This window comes from Camarhynchus parvulus, chromosome 10 (assembly GCF_901933205.1).
Source record: "Camarhynchus parvulus chromosome 10, STF_HiC, whole genome shotgun sequence".
Taxonomy (NCBI): Eukaryota; Metazoa; Chordata; class Aves; order Passeriformes; family Thraupidae; genus Camarhynchus; species Camarhynchus parvulus.
The window spans coordinates 7,022,052-7,039,703 of NC_044580.1; the positions used below are offsets into that span (position 1 = coordinate 7,022,052).

The 17,652-nt window shown below is 37.5% G+C and overlaps 1 protein-coding gene across 7 annotated transcripts in view; it reads right to left on the reverse strand.

Moving 5' to 3' along the window:
- Window positions 1–17,652, reverse strand: part of TCF12 (transcription factor 12) — a 158,648-nt gene that overhangs the window by 50,401 nt on the left and 90,595 nt on the right. For all 7 annotated transcript variants that reach the window (XM_030954930.1, XM_030954931.1, XM_030954934.1 and 4 more), the window contains exons 8-9: window positions 3,778–3,913; window positions 511–563 (exon numbers count right to left, since the gene is read on the reverse strand). In XM_030954930.1, the coding sequence (XP_030810790.1) occupies window positions 511–563; window positions 3,778–3,913 (189 nt within the window). The remainder of the gene's footprint in view (window positions 1–510; window positions 564–3,777; window positions 3,914–17,652) is intronic.

Consider the following 17,652-nt stretch of genomic DNA (forward strand, 5'->3'; position numbering starts at 1 on the left):
CACAATGAACATCTGACTCGGTGATTTATGCATATTAATAACCTCAGTCCTACTGAGGCAAGCTGAGCTGTACATGTCCTCCGAATCTTAATGTCTTCAGCTCCACTGGGATTATTACAAATGTAAATTTCTAAGATTCTCAGCTATTAATCTCTGTCTGTCCTCCTGTTCAGCAACATAATGACTAATTAAACATCAAAAGACCTGTACAGGAGATCTTCTTTGACAGCTCCTGGCCCAGCTCTCTTCCCAAGAGAGGAATTCAAATGACAGGGACAAGTGGGTAGGAGCATATGAGCGAGCTACAAATCACTGCTATGAAATCTAAAAATTCCACATCAAATGTGTATTTAGTCCTGCAGAACCACTCCCAGTTACCTAGGCTAGCTGTTCATGTCCAGCAGACAGCCCTCCTAGTGCTAAAGGTAAGTAATGGGTATGTATGGCAGGTAAGGAGAATGCAGTTTGAGCCCAATTTTTATCACTACAAGTAAAAAATGTAGTACTTACAGAAGAAGGCAAACCAGGGGGCACCTTTCTTACTTTCTTTGTCTGCAGAGGATCTGTACAAGAAAAATAGCATTTCATCAAGTATCTACATTATAGGTGAGAAAGAATAAATTCCTACACTGCTCAGTTTTTTCCTTCCATGATGAATGTCTTATTTTCCAATTTCATGCCTTTTTTTTTATTCCCTGGCAAAGAGATTTGTCTTTCACACCAATATAAAAATGTAACATAACCATGTTCTCCTCTAAAATACAGCTTTGCTAAATAGTTACTTTTGATTCTTTTCCTAAGGAAAACAGTTATTCCTAAGAACAGTTACTCTGAAGGGTATACTGTGACCTTATACACTTGTTAAAAAACAAAGTATGGTTTTGAGATATACAAGGAGGAGAATGGGACTTATTAGCAAGAGAAATGCTTTATTTTCTGTGCATCAGAGTGAAGATATGTCAAAAGGAATTTGACATGATTTATACTCTAAGAATACTAACATGATGTACATTTTATAGTTTTTAGAGTCTTCCAAGGTTGTAAATAAACAGCAAATTTAATGACCTAATTACTTTCCTTGAGTAATAAAGTCAATACATCTCAAATTTGCATGTAATAGTCAAGTTGGAGGTATGATACCTGCTTCTTTCTTCCAGTAGGTGCTGTATTATAACAGAAGTACCCAGCACTTCCACTACCTAAACCAAGAATCTAAACCAGTTTATTCAGATGCTAATACAATTAATCTGAAAACTCTGCATGCAAAAAAACCTGATTTTTGACGATGAGTATCTGGTGAGATTACCAGTTCAACAGTTAACCAATAAAGTCTTTAATTAAAACACAAAATTCTTATTTTTCTGTTTTTATTCAGAACATTTATAATGATATGACAAGATAAAGGTGAGATAAGGTGAAATATCTGCTGGATATCTTTACTCTCATCATTTCCCATAGGGCATGCTCACAAAGAAAAGGACTTTTGGAAAACATATTTACATTGGATTTAGAATGTCACCTGGAAGAGAACACTGGTTGGTTTCAATGCAATTTAATATGAAATTTAACAAGAGCTTGTTATAATCTTGGTCAGACAACTCCTTCTCAGGGATAAAATGGGCATAATTTGACTTTGTTAGAAATTCTCAGGCAGCAGATTTGTAGCACTTAACAAGTCCGTTAAAAAAAAAAAAATAAAACTCAGACATACTTTCTCAAGCTATTGGAAAAGACTTGAGATAAAAGATTACCTCCTCCTCCTGACATTCCTGGAAAAACATTTCCACGGATTTGTAACCACCACCTGCCATATCCCAGGCTACAAGCCTCAGATTCAACCATGACAGAAAGAGGAACATCACCAGCTTAAACACATTTATACCCCCTGAGCTTCTCTTTCAAAGAAAAAGCTAAATATACTCTGAAAACTCCACACTTCACTTCTATTTATTTCATTTAATAATATCAGAAACTTCCCAAACTCTGTAGGGTTTGCACAGGAAACAAGAATCTCATTCAGGACCATCTCAGTGACTGCTGCACACAGCAGCACCCTGTGCCCAGCTCCAACACCCCCTGCCACTCCAACCCAGAGCAGGTTACTACTCAAGTAGTTCCTCCCCAAAACCAATTCAGTTTGGGCTAAAACACCATCAGCAGCAGCTTAAAACACAGTTCTTTTCTCTTGAAGTTCAATCACCCTTTCAAGCTGTAAACAATTTAAGTGTTCTTTTTCTGAAACAGGTGTGAGGAACTGCTGTGTTTGTTCTGGTATTCCTAGCAACAGGAATACTTACAATGATCTTCATAAAGGCAGCTAACCCCCCAAGATAAATGGCAGTTGGTTTGACAACAAGTAAAAAGATCATACAAATATATATTTAAAATACATATATACACACATACGTTAGGAGAAGAGGAAATGGCCTTAAGTTGCACCAAGGGAGATTTAGGTTTGATGTCTTCACTGACAGGAGTGTTGGGCACTGGAACAGACTGCCCAGGAAGTGGTGGACACCATCCCTGAAGGGATTTAAAGATGGGTACATGTGGCACCTGGGGACATGGGTTAGTGGTGGACTGGGCAGTGCTGGGGTAAAGGATGGACTCGATGGTTTAGAGGGCCTTTTCAAATGAAATGATCCCATGATATATAAGATTAGGTTCTAAAGTAGTATTTTTTTATAAAAAATAGTTTTAAAACAATTTCAAACATGTTCAGGAGTATTTCAGTGCCCAAGAAGTTCGCAGTTATAGTTAATATTGAAGTTACTTCATAAAGCAATTTGTGTTTGAAAATTTTATTTTGGGCAAAGTATGGTTGGAGTTACATGGTTCCAACAAACAAGATTTTTACTATGGAATAGAAGTGCTATACAGAATGAGGGGCATTAAGGACTCAACTATATAATTAGAGAAATTCTAATGACCTATCACATTAATACCTAAATATATGGTAACTAGAATATAAGGTTATATAATTTGAATATAATGGTAAACTAGAATATAAGGTTACAGTCTCTCTTATTATACCAAAAAGATTTTTTTTTATTTGCACAAACAATTATTCACAACAGTCTTATAGCAGATACTATAGAACAGCTGGCTCATTCTTGATTCTCTGATTCGACAGAATTAGAAAGCTATAAAATATTACCACTGTCTGTGACCGAGTATGAAAATTCCATTCACCTCCAGCTATCCCCAGATTAAAATACTAATACTGTCACAGGATTATAACAATTTTTAAGCAAGTTCCTGCCTGCATATTTTGCAAGGTAGCTTGATTTTAGGATAAACTACTAGCCTCCAATTGCTAAGATCTTTAAAGGCATGTTGAACCAATTACAATGAACTATATATTGCCCTGAATAAAGTTACTTTTAGCATATAAAAGGATAATTGTTTCCCCTTTTTGTCCTTCCCCTACTAAATAATGGTAATGACCTCAAGGTCAGGCATTTCCAGGAGTTAATGATGGCACGGGTTAAGGGCACTCAGCTGGTCATCAGCTCCTATCCATCTGTCATTATTGCTTTTGCAATTAAGGGTTTTATTAGAGTTTCTTGTTTGTTTTGTAAGCCAGACTGACCAGCGTTGAATCGAAGCTAGCATCTCAAAGAAAACATTAATAATTCCAGTTTTTCTCTTATATAGCAGTTTGGTGTAACTCAGCACAGAGCAATCTCGTGTATATTAAATGAACTGTCAAAAAACAAAATAAAGTCTGCAGAGAAGCATTGGGAACCAAAGTTGAAATGTGCGTGTATCACTTACCAAGAGCTGCAGAGTCGTGCAGCGGTCGGCGGCGCTGGTTGGTGGCAGAGAAGGGGTAGTAGGGGGTGCCAGGCTTCCCAGAGGATGCCAGCTGAGCTGCACTGCCAAGCCCCATGTCAGAACGAAGCAGACTGGACTGCAAAGTACACAGAGAAAAGTCAAATTTAACTCTACAATGCAGCTGTTAATATGCCAGGTTGACAAACTATTAACCACACTTACTGCTCTTGGCATTTAGAGGAATGTACTGGGATTTAGTGAAGGTTCTAGAGTTCAAAAAAATATAGACTTTTTAAAATCAATGTTCAGAGTATGTGCTATAGCATAACTCAGAAAGGCAGAGCAAGTTTAGCTGTGAGCCTCCAGAAAGCCATAACCATTTCAGCTGAAAACATCTGAAAGAATTAATTCATATTTAAATTTTAAACAAAAATCATAATCCTTTGTTTAGTTTGCAATATAACACTTCTTCTATTACACAATATAAACATAATTGATAAAAACTGCTAAGAGTTTATAGCATGACATTAAGTTTTAGCACATACTTAGAAATCAAGACTTAGATTACATTCATAAAAACATGGAATAAAGTTGTCCAAAACAAAAAAAATCAAATGCAGACGAGATAACAGAGTAGATTAATGAACAGAACATGAAAAATTGACATTTTAAACACTTCAAACTAACAAGGTGGCTGAACCCTACCCTTTTTGTTCCATTCCCATGCAGTAAAAACAAAAACATTCTAAACACTTAACAAGTGTATTGTATACTGTTTGACCTCACATTATTTGGATTTCCTCTGTAATACTGAAATGAATGTTGGTGATTTAGAACAACATAGTTTTTCCACGGGTGATGTTATGCTTAGCTTTATTTTAGTCTGAAAATCCTGACATGGAGGGAACCCACAGAACTGTCTGTACAGAAAATGTTCTTGTAGCAGGTGGTAAAAATTCACTGTGTTTCACTCCTGGCTGGTGCACACAGCTTTGCTCATGGAGCAGCATCCACTCCACATTGCACACAGCTAAAGACACACTGCTGTTATGTCTGCCAGTATTTTAAGGTCATGTGGAAGCAGCAGCCTCATGAGCAATTGGATTTCTTCAGCCATGGTCAGCACATGGTGCAGCCTTCCCAGACAAGGGGGTAAAGTACAGCTGGCAGGACAACGGGCATGTTTTCCTTACACTCACCTGCACTGACATTTCATTGCCAGCTGATGCTAAGACAGCAACTGCTAACTGGAGTAACTTTTATACCAAAACCCCACCTAATTCCTCCTTCAGCCTGGCTGCTCCCAAGCCAACATTCCTTGTGCCATCAGCTGCTCTCCAGGACGAGCCCTCGTGGCCATGCAGGTTCTGGAGGTTCCACCAAACCCGCTCGTGGGCTGGATTATGGCACGAACCTCTCCAGTGCTGCTGCCTGCCTGGGGTACAGCAGGTACTCATCGCTCCTGCCTCTCCTCACCTTCCTTCTGAGGCCCAAATACCTCGTTCATAAATAAATGTATTTTTGGAATATACTAGATCATCAAAACTGATGTGTCTGGTGTGAGAGGATGTGAAAGGTGAGGTTCACTCATACAGCTCACAGTGAGGTACTAAATGCCTTCCACCTTGCAGTGCGCTGGGATCAGCAGAAAATGAAGACTTCAGACAGTTAGGGAATCTATATAAAATAAGCTTTTCTTTTTGCATTGTATCACCATTGAAATTTCTCTCTTTTCTTGTTTGATGACTAATTTGAGCACGAAAATCTTATATTTTAATTGAATGGAGTGGGATGTGAAAGAATCGCCACATCACAAACTCAAGGAAGGCCCAAAAGTGTTAAGTATTTTATACAAAAGTGTGAAAATCAAAATTTATTAAAAGTGTTACTGCATAGAAATAACTTCCTCTCAGCTTAACTTCTTCAGTGTTATTCTTACAACAGTCTTTGAAACAGAATTCTTAATCTGAAACTCATATTAAAATGAAATACTCTGACAGAGTGACAAAAGTATATAGCAAATACATGCAGGGGGAAATCTGCTGGTGGGCTGTTCCAAGGTCTTCTAATTTTTGCTTTGGTCAAATAGCTAAGATTTTATTGTTTTGCAGAAAACATGAACATCAGAATATCTGGCTTACTCAGTATAAATCTGAATTTAGCAAAGATCCTATTCTAAACACTTACTACAGTTTTACAGGTGAACACTGTGCAGGAAACCTGGGCAATATTTTGTGAAAAGCAGCTCTTCCAAACCAACACTAGCCAGAAGAAGAAATGAAACCAGTTCTCACTTAGGCCAACACTTGTCCTTCTTGACCAAGAATACCCAGGACTGAAGGAAAATTTCTTAGCATAGCCTGTGGGGAAGGGAGGAAGTATTGTGGTAGTTGTCATTTCAAGTAGCTGAGGCAAGGTCCCCCTCCCAGAGCAGCAGCAGTGCTGAGGCTGGCAGGGAGCTCTGGGGGTCAGGAGCGCAGCCCTGCTCGCTCAGAGCAGCTGTCAAACACAATCAGGAACCGCAGCCCGTTCACATTAGAGACAGCCCTCCCTGCCACCCCAGCATCTCCCCTGACCACTGCAGGGATTTTGGAAATGCAATGGGATACATACAGATGCTTCCAAAAAAAAAAAAAGGGGGGGAAGGGGGGAGAGTTCCTAGTTCCTCTGTTCCTCTACTCATTAGGAGATGGGGAAAAATAAAAAAAAAAAGAACCAACCAGTAAAAACTCTGAAATTCATTTCTACAAAGTCATTCCAAAAGGTATGAGTCTATGTCTTTTCCAGACTTAAACTCCAACCTTTACTTCATGATATTTGCCACTCTTGCTCTTGTCCTAAGTATTCCAGTATGTGACATTTTCACCAGACCCTGAATTTCAAAGCAGCCTAGCTTCTACAATAACATAGTGTGTAAGCACTATAGTAGATACTCAAGCTATAGTAAATCTCAAGCTGTGCAACACACTCTGAAGAAGTTTTCTGATCTATACTGTGTTTGGGTAAGCATTTTTTTATTCGTAAAAAAAGGATTAAAAAACCAAAGCAACACAAAACCACAACCCTCTTCCACCATTGGCCCAATCAAATGAAACATCTGTTTAGAATTTTATAATTGTTCCTCAGTCTTCCAAAAGAAAATAAAAATAGATGTCATTAGTTCAGCTCATTGATTTTTCTGCCTGTTTGAACCAATTGAGAAAAAATATTGATTAGGACTGATCCTTTCCTAAGGGCATCTGATAAAGAAAGGAATACAAAAATACCACTGAGGATAGCAGAACAGCTTTGTATTATCAGCATCGAGCTCCTCCTGCCCGAGTGCCTGAGGTCCCTGTGCAGACGCAGATCACTTACACACGTGGTTAGGGGCATTCTCCACAGAGAACCTGCACCCTCACTCTGAACCTCATCTGCCAAGCATGCATCCAATTACCAAAGAATAATCAATGACTGGTTATTCTCTCAATGCTTGGCCAAGTCCTTGTCTGTATTACATTGTAAATAAACAGGCATCACTCCTAAAAATGTGCCTCTTTGGATTTTATAATGCATATATCCAGTTTCAAGATATACAAAAAGTTATTTAAAGCATTGTTTTCCCTAAGGAATAAATGTTCAATAACTTAAAAAAAAAAAAAAAGAAAAAAATTATTATAATCAACTGAGAACACAGCAAGCCTGATTCAGAAGAGAAAAGTGAAAAAGATGTGAACATGATTGCTTTACTTTTGAGATTTATCCCTTTCAGAGAAGCCAAGAACAGTTTTGACAGCCTCAGGGGAAAGAAATGGCATGGCCTGACCCAAATAGGAAAGGCTTTCACAAGGGCCACTATCTCAACAAATGCTTTAAAGGGGTCACTTTCCTAAAGAGTGTTCTGATAAAAATGAAATGCTGGGGAGGTGTCTATTGAAGCGCTGCAAGGATGAGGTGGGGGGAAAAGAATCATATCTCCATTGGGGGGTGGATTTATGCACCTTTATCTCAGGAAACAAGTAACTTTGCACTGCAGCTGCATTTTCGTGCAAGCGAAGTTTGCTTCCATTCTAACTAACAAGCCAATCAAGCATATGCTTATATCAAAATTATATGCCTGAGATAAAAAGTCCTTAGTCAACTTATTTTAAAATGTTTTTTAATTGATTCTTTCAAATAATTTAAGCATAAAAGTAAAAAAATAGTTTGGCTAATTCCTAGGTTTTCTTCTCTCCAGCCCAGCTCTATGACTCTTCAGATACAATTTGATGCCAAAACACTGCTCTGACTTCAATGAACTTCTAGGACACCAGCCAGCAGACTTCTAATACATTGGTAAACATTTCTTTAATTTTACTTTGATATTAAAAAAATAAAAGAATGGACAAGTAAAGGCCACAGATGTCCTTACATAATATTCCTTGCAGCTCTCTAATGTTTAGGCTCTATGCAAACAGGAAAGCCAAGCTATCCTGAAAAGCACACAAACATTTGGAACAAACACACTCCATACACTACCTATATACAGTTTTTTACCTATTCAAAATTGTATTTGCCATAGGCAGGTAGCCTCGTGCTTCCTGGTCTAAATCTTATTCACGTTCTTTTCTTAAATGCAAACATTGGCAAACAGTTTTAAGAATTCAAATTTTCCCAGCATAGCCATAGCCAAACTATGTGATAGTTTCATCCAAATACAACTGTGTGCCTTTACATTATTCATTATGTTCTATCAAAAGAATAATATGGTTGAGAATAAAAGCATTAGCCCATTATATGCAACTGATTATGACAGGCCTATTATGCTGGCATAATAAGGCAGTCTGCTTTGGCAGTGAAATGAGAGCTGCAACTCACCAACTGCAAACTTAGATCTTGAAAACCTCCCCAACAGTCAACTAGATTCAACTAGATTTTATTTTTCCTATTATTTTGCATTAGTTTCCTTTCCATAAAATTTATACTTTCAATCCTAGCAGTCAGGCTGTACCTATTTAAAGCAGCAAAACTGTCTAGAGGTAAAAAAAAAAAAAAAGTACTTGAGTTTTTAGTTAAAAATTGTGAGCTTGAGTACTTTACTTTTACAAAATAATGTAATGCAACACCATTCATCTCAATCAAATCCCTCCATTATCCCGCCACAGTCGCTGACAAACTCACTTGGCATCTCTCTATTTCTCAGAATTACACAGAGCAGATGGCAAGTGCATTCCTTGCCTTACTGTAAACTTGAAATGTTGCCCTGGGTAGAGCACAAGTTTCATGTGCATGTCCTTTTTACTCAGTGAGCTGTTTGGATGACTTACAGCATGGATAGAACGTGTCTCAGTATTGCATGTCTTGCCTTATAGATAAACCTGACAATTTGCATAAGCTGGCTTAAAAGAACATAACAAAACAGAAAAGTCAAACTCTGGTAAACTTGCAAAATCCCCCAGCAAAGTTGTATATTTTGTTATGGTGTTTCCAAAGGAAAACCCAGCACAACACTAAAACATCAAGTAATAATTGGTGTGAAATCCTAGTCCAGTGGAGAGGTTAGGGCTGCAAAAAGACCATTCACTTGAGTTCCACGTCATGCAGTTCAAGCCAAAAATATAACTAAAATATAAAGGGTTGAATTTCGCTTTACTCAAGTCTCCAGTCTTTGGAAACTGTAATGAATATGCACTCCAAAATAGGAGTTGAATTTGGAAAAAAACACTGACATATGATGTAAATTCATTTTAAATTTAAATTTTAGAGATATGTTTGCAATTATCAGCATGTTGTTAAAGAATCTCATCCTGAGAATATCATCAAATAGTAATGTGAAATACAGTGTTACCATTTTGAGAACAAAGGGACTCTGAATGAGTAATCAATAGCAACTGGCAGAAAATGAGGCATTAATTATGATCCTCTCTAGTGTTTTGTCTCAAACAACATTTCATTAAATATATTGTGCTAACCTGTACATCTTCAAGCCATTACCAATAGATTTGATCAGATACATTTTTGGTCTGTTTCAGGAGGAGGAAAATATCAGAATTAGAAAACCAAAACAACATCTAAAGTGTTATATGATAACTTGAGCTTTTTTTTCTTGATCAATTTAAAGGAAATCAGGGGTTGCCAATAAAACATCTCAGGAGAGGATCCTCTAACAACATGTTGATAATTGCAAACATATTCCTCATTTAAAAAAAATACTTAGGTCTTATAATCTCAGTGTAGTCTCTTGAAAATTTAATTATCATCTCCTATACCTAAAGTATCATGCAGGTTTGAGAAGATAATGACAGTCATCCATCAACTGCATCCTGCCAGTGTAATCAGGCTAATCTTGCTCACTGGATTTAAAACCAGCTACCTAGGGTACTAAATACTGAAGTGATGCAACATCATAAACAAAATTACATTTAGCTTTACTGTCTTTCCAATTAATGATAACTCCAATGAAGATCAGTTATCAATATATTCTCTTTTTATGCCAAGGCTTTTCCAGATCACCAAGAGCTGCTTATTCATGTGTGCACCTAAGCAGAGGCTGCTTCTGTGGCAAATTCTGTTCATGTGTAAATATATTGGGACTGAGCACAGGGACAGAGGAGAGAGAAGAAAGGAGCTGATTCAGAATTACATATATGGGGCTTTTTAAGCAGAGAGGAGGGCAAAGATTAAATGCAAAGGGAAGAAATAATTTTGTATTCTTTTTGCATCTAAATGTCTTTAAAGACCCTGATTAACACAAATATTTTGAACAGTCTCTTCCTTCTCTTTTGCAATATTGTCTCCCCTGCACCAATGCTGCATATTGGCAAGACTACAAATTCAGTTTTCCACCTCTAAAGCAGCACCCTGCTGATGTTGTGTCCAATCCCCGAGGTTATGCTGCCTCAGCTTGTCTTCCTTCATCCCCCCGGGCAAGGGATTTTTGCCTTGCTGACTGAATTCTAGGAAGGCATTACTAAGCATTGTGATTACAGGTCAGGCACCCCTCCCTTGCCTTTGAATCTTTTTGCTACATTATGAAAACAGTAATTTGAACAGCTTCCTTTCTCTGATTATACAAAAGCCTCTTTCTGGAAAATTCTAAAATTTTACAAGAGAAGTTGCTGAGTGGTTATTCATGTAGTTTTTGATTTTTATGGTACCACCCTCCTTGTCTTCCTTTATGATTACAAGATACTAGCATGAGGAGTCAATATTATAATAAAGGATTTTATGCTGAGCCTTATTTACAGAAGTTAGACTATAAAGGATATTATAAAACTCAAACTATATTTGCATCTGTTCCTTAGTTCTCAAACTATTCTCTGCATTTTCAGCAAAATTATTTTAAAATATTTCAGACCATTAGCAGATCATTTCATGTATATAGTATGGAAGCTGTACATCTCCTCTCCCACACAACCAAGAGAAAAATCTTGCTCTAAGAACCAAGTCAGAAAATTATTAACATGATGAGGGTATGTTAATTAGCAACCAGTTAATTGTTAGGACTTAACATGGAGAACCCAAATGTTTTCACATATGATCAAGGAACAGCTCAGTTCAATATTAGGGTGCTAGGAAATGGCCAGGAGATATCCTAGGCTACAATCCCCTCTCCTGAATAAATGTTACCCTTCTCTCCCTGCTCTTCAGAAACCTGTGCCAGCAGGAGCACCAGTGTCTGGAAAAGCACTCTAGAACACAGCTGAAACCAAAACAAGTTGGATGGTTTAGTTCCATGGAGGAGGAATGTAAATGACAAATCTTGTGGATTTGTCCAGCAGTGCCTGAGTGGCCAGGCTGTGCTGTCCCAGCCAGCCCAGGAAGCAGAGCTCAGAACAGGCTGCCCACAGCACCAACTCCCCCTCCCCAGTCCTGCCCAGAACAGGCTGCCCACAGCACTCACTCCCCCTCCCCAGTCCTGCTCAGGGCCTCTGTTCTTCTTGACACCAACTATTTGTGCATTTGTAAAGTCTGGGAAGGGACTTTCTATATCTATTAATTCAAAAAGGAAGGTAAATGGGGGCTTAACATACTACAGTAATTACAGACAAAAGGAATGCACACTTCCAAAGGGCAATATTAGCTCATTCAGATAAGCAGGCATGGCTGGGAGTACAGAGCTGAGCTAATATTTTCCCCATCCTCCACTAATACCATAAATTCGTAACTGAGAAGCACCCAACTCTGAGGCAGTCAGAACAGCTGGACACAAATAGTAATTCACCAAGAAGTTTTACCTGCACTCTGTGCTGTAGCATATTTTTTCCTTCCTTACGTAGCAATATGCATCTTAGTTTACAGAATACCCATAACCTTAAATACAATCAAAAATAAGCAAAAAAATAAAGGCGGTAAGGAAATTTGCCAACCCCAAATAGTGTGAGAAAGAGAAGGGCAAAGACAAGAAACTGTTTGCTTGGTACAGGCATTGAAAATTATTCCTTACAGAGCTGCTCCCCCTTTATAAATAGCATCCCTCCTCCAACTATAACAAATTCCTAACACCTGCTACCCACTTCATTCCAGGGGGAATGTCTTCCCTGATTAACTTCAGGTGGTCACCTCCAGCGCTGGAAAAAGAAATCTAGCCTGTGCCCCATACATTTTTACTTTCTAAAAAGGTTTTGCAGACTCCTTATCTGCTGAGTGACAGGAGATATTTTCCCAATAGCACGATAAGTAATTCACTTCTAATAAATCATGATGAAAAGAAAGTTAATATTGCTTGATTCTACTTGAGAAGTAAAATAAAGCAAAATAAACTAAAGTTCAGGCATTCCATCTGCCCTTAAACTATATATCCCTCTCCCCATCCCAATCTTTCAGGATGGTATCAGCTGGCAGAATCCAGAGTCACTGCTTCAGTTAACATTGTGCCAGCCTTTCCTTCAGCAGCTGCATTTCTTAGAGATTGATAGCTCAGCTGTAAAAATCTGCTTCAGGGAGACACCTGATATCAAAAGTGTCAGAGAAGGGGAGATTAAAAAGAGAGAATTTACAAAATAAAACCAGTTTTTCAGCGTTAAAGTTATATTGGTATTAAAATCCCCACACATGTACAAGCCTTAAATTTTTTTATACTTCCATAACTCAGTATTACTTGGATTTAAGGAGACATCATGTTCTCTGTACTGCTTCTAAAACTATGTGAGGAAGGAAGAAAGGCAACTGGTGCCACTGCTTGTAGCCTTTCTACAGCCCCACTCATCAGAAAGGTGCAGAAAATGATGCAATTTTCTGCCTCATTGGAAAGATCCATCTAAAGCATCCTCAGACACACACCAGCAGTGAGGAGGAAAAGCTTTTTGGTTGTTTCAGGGACACTGGCTGGTAGAAACCCTGGCAAAGCATCCTACGAGCAACTGCAGTGCCAGGCTGCCACACTGCTCCTGCAGCCTGAGGAGGATTTATTTGTGTGCCTTTGCACCCATCTGAACAACAACCACCTGGGAAAATACCCTGTGCTACAAAGCCCTTCTTCTAGTCTAACTCTTACATTTTAAGTAACATCCCAGCTGTCAAATGCCACTAAAATCCTGCTCTACCCCACTATTCACAATCACTCATTTCTTTCCCTGTTGTCACTTCTGAGGTTTTTGTCCTCACAAAACTTGTATTTCCAATTACATTTTTCATATTCTTCTCTACTTTTCCATTTTTGTCAGTAAATCTCATTTCTGCTTCCGACATATATTTTGCACATCCTTATAACCTAACATTCACATTTTTGTCTGTGTGCTTAATTAATCTTACAGCTGCTTAATGTTGCCTGATGCTTCATTAAAAATATTAAAATCAATCTTCTCCATTACACCAAATACACATATTGCAGTTATATAATTTATATAACTACATAAATTTAAATTATAATATAAATAATATTTCACACAATTGTTTTCTAGATTAATTAATATTATTTAATCAAAATTATTTTAATAAGAATTTATTAATTTATTGTTAAATATAATTTATTAATATTAGTTAATATGTTTAGGAACATATTAAAAATACATTTAAGTTGGTGGTATTTTCTGGTGTCTATACTCTTGTTTTAACTTTTGCTTGTAATACCAGCCAGTAATACAAAAAAGTTGCCATTTTTGCTTATGCACAATACAAATGAGCTTTTATGTTCTCCCTAGACAGCTCAAATTTCTGGAGTTATACCCTTATTACACTTCCTCAGCTATTAGAGAGTGAGCTCTGAGGTAACTACTTGCCCCAACATTGCAGGATTGCTCTTTAGGTTTGAATTCTGCTCAAGCTGCTTTAAAGTCTCTTTAAATTTTAAAGAGGCAAATTACTGACTATGCAAAGACAAAGTAACATACACTTGCAGTCATTTCTTTTGCTGAAGTGATCATCTGTTAAATTGCCCAAGAAATTGATGCTAAAGGCATTTTTTGGGTTCATTTCAAAAGTTCTTATAGTGTTCGTTCAGAAACAAATTTTTTACACAAAAATAAAACAAACTTCTTAGTCCGTTAAGGATGCAACAGCTAACACATACAGCCAACAAATGCTGCCATTTTATTCTTTAACAAATAGCTAAATTTGCAGGCAACAAGATGCAAACCTTTAAAGTTCCGTATCAAATCGTGAAGAAAGCAGAAATTGGTAAATTCTGAAAAGTTGTCTGAAATCATGTCTTAATCTGTTTACTTGAAGTATATCCCCATAAGGAGCACTAAGTGTGGTGCTAATGTGCATAAAATGTTACTGAGATACTGCAAAATTCAGGCTAATTTAATAAAGCCTGATGTGCCTTACATCATGTTGCAATGATGCAATAATATGCTGCTAAATGAGTCACCCCACATTAGCTTCATGGCAACAGCAGAGCTGATGGCTGTTGAAGGGAAAATGGGGTAGAAATATTACTGCAAATATTGATGGAGCAGCTTTCTATTGGATTTTTTTCATCCAAGAAAAAGCTGCCTTATTTATTGTGTATTACCAACGTACACAAAACCTATATAATAGTAGCAGCAAAAATGAGTTAGAAATCCATCTGCCACTACATAAAATATATGTAAAGTACACAGCATCATATAGATCATCCATATGCCTTCTGTGTAGTGCTTTCCATTTCATGCAATATGTATATACATCATGTACTATAGTGTATATTTTATAAATTATTTTACATATATATATATGATTGTACATAGTCTAAGTGAAATGTAATTACTAAATTCAATCCACAGCTCTTTCCAGCACTCATATATTCTACAGTTTTACCAGCAGCAGCTTTTTCTAAATGAGTTTTATAAGTTCTGAAGTGTCCCATCATCATGTAGACCACAGAGATTAATGAGTAACAAAAATGGAGTAAATTAAGAGAGGACTCTTTATAAAAGGCTACACTTTAAACCACAAGTGCTGAATGCCTCTTTAGTTCCTGCCCAGCATCCATTACATTCAGCACTTGATTCTCCTCCTTTCCCACACACAGGATAGAGTGCAGACTTCAAATGATTATGAAGGGAGGAAAAATGTGTTATCTCCACATGTCAAAAAATCCATCACATCTATTTTTCATGCATGATTGTTTAGAATGAAAATAGAACATTAAAGGGTATAGTCACCAACAATTTCCTACGCTGAGCCCAGCGATGCCAGTGAGGAGAGACTGTGGCAGGCAATGAGAACAGGCACTGTGATGCCAAAGGAGCATCCTCCACCAATTCCCCAGGGCACTCTCAGGCTCCTGGGGATAAAGTCACCTTCTGGGAAGACCCACACCAACAATTAGAAGAATTAGTCTAACAGCTACACATGTACTGCACATTTATCTCCATTTCACTTTAAAAATAGTGCAGACCCCTGGCTTTCTTTGAGCTCAGAGCTGTCAAACCAATGTGCAGTGACAGCTGGGGACCTTTCTGATGATATTGGAAATGGGAGTAGTGAATTCAATATCTGAAGTCTAATCTTGTTTCTTTCACATAAGCTACTGTTTTCAGTACAAAATCACACAAATGTGAAGAAAACCCTTTTTATCACAAGAAGCTTTCTGAAAATTTAACCTTTACCTGATTTATAATTTGTGAGAAGTTGCCATTCCCAAAATTGCAATTACATGGCCTACAGGAATGGTGGAGTTCCCCACAAAAATCACAAACCACCACCCTGCCTTCAACTCAACGACACAAAAGGAGACTTTTTGTCAAGTCATGTAGCATTGCATTTCATTCTGACAGCTAAATAGAGTTTTTAGTATTTCTTCTAAAAGCTGTCAATTCTTCCTCCAGGTAAAAGTTTTTGACATTCATCTAAATCAGCTCTGCATAAGCCTTAATTTGTCATCTCAGACACCCACTTAGAGTCTATATACTTTTGGATGTTCCTTTTTGGCTTGTTTAAAACACCTGATGGAGAGAAAGCCTGAGAACCTGCAGTTCTTGCTAATAAAATATTTGTAAATTAGCCATATTTATGTTCTTGTGACTAAATGTTACAGCTGAATCAGATTCTATTACCTAAGTCACTCAGGTTCCTAAGCTACATTGAAAATCAATCACACTTCACTCCTACAGCCTAAATATAAAGCCTGTAGGTAGCAAACAGTCCCTACAAATCACTGCTTAGATTATTTTCAGTAAAAGGTGAGAATGATACTAAGACTCTGAAACATTGCAGTTTACAGTAGTCTTGAAAATTTTCATTGCAGCCTTCTGTAAACTCAGAAAGTAAAAATTAAAACTCCTCACACTTCCATACCAGGTTATTAATACCTTTTACACCAGCAACATAAGGAAAGGAGGTAGGAGAAGGATGGAATCAAGTGTATTTGGAGAAGTTAGATATTTTCAATTTATCTGTACCCAATACCAAACTCAGGAGACTGACTAGCTCTTGCCATTTTACCATTTCAGAAACCTTAGCCACTGCCCTTGAAGAACTCATGGTTCAGAGCAGGGACCAGAAAAGAGTGGGGTTGGTTGGTTTCAGAGAGGAAGAAAAGTAGTGGCTTGTAATTCCTCAAAAACCTAAATTTCCTTTTTTTTTTTTTGAATACTGGAAGAAATAGACTGCAAATGTCAGAAAATAATGAAGAAGTGATACCAATTCAGCTGAAATACCCTATATAAAAGATATTTCCTTCTCAGATTGCATAATAGATGTTTTAATAAGGCTTTTACCACTTCCACATTTCACAGGTGAACTAAGGAACCAAGGACAACTAGAACTAGTGCTGAATACAGAGAGAAGCTGATTAAAAACAGCTAAGAGTTTATGATCAACAGTGAGTGAATGTATTAGCTGAGACTCTGCAGGCCTCTGTTTTGGGCATCATTCCACCTCTTAATTAGTGACTTGGATGAAAAATGAAGACTACATTTACTGAACTCACAAAGCAAATAACCCATAAGGATCTACAAATGCCATGCAAGCCTGGAATACAAAATTGCACTGACAAATTTAGAGATGGTAGAAGCAATGTGTTTAAAAAGTAAATACATTTTTGTACATGGAACCTGTAAACTGAAAAACACAGGGTGAGGGATAGCAAGCTAATTTCCCATTACCATAAAAAGGTATTGGGAAATTTTTGATCACCACAATTCAAATATGTATCAGAAACTGGATATTTGTTAGGAAAATAGGCGAGTACTACCCAGCAAAACATTCACAGTACTGTCTGAGAGATCCAGGAAATGTCTTTTTGCCATGGTGGTAAGGCCCTAGGTGAGATACTTAACCTCATTTAAAGCACTGGAATTCCCTAGAGTTGTGAACCTACTGGAGAACATTGAGAGCAGAGCATGAGCTTTTCTACCAATATTTCAGTCTGAGATAGATCCTGTTACATAGCCACTGTTAAAATATACCTGCACTATACACACCCAGGTCAAAATTAACTCCAGCTATATCTTATCTTTTCTAAGGACTCCTTATCATCTTCATCATCTA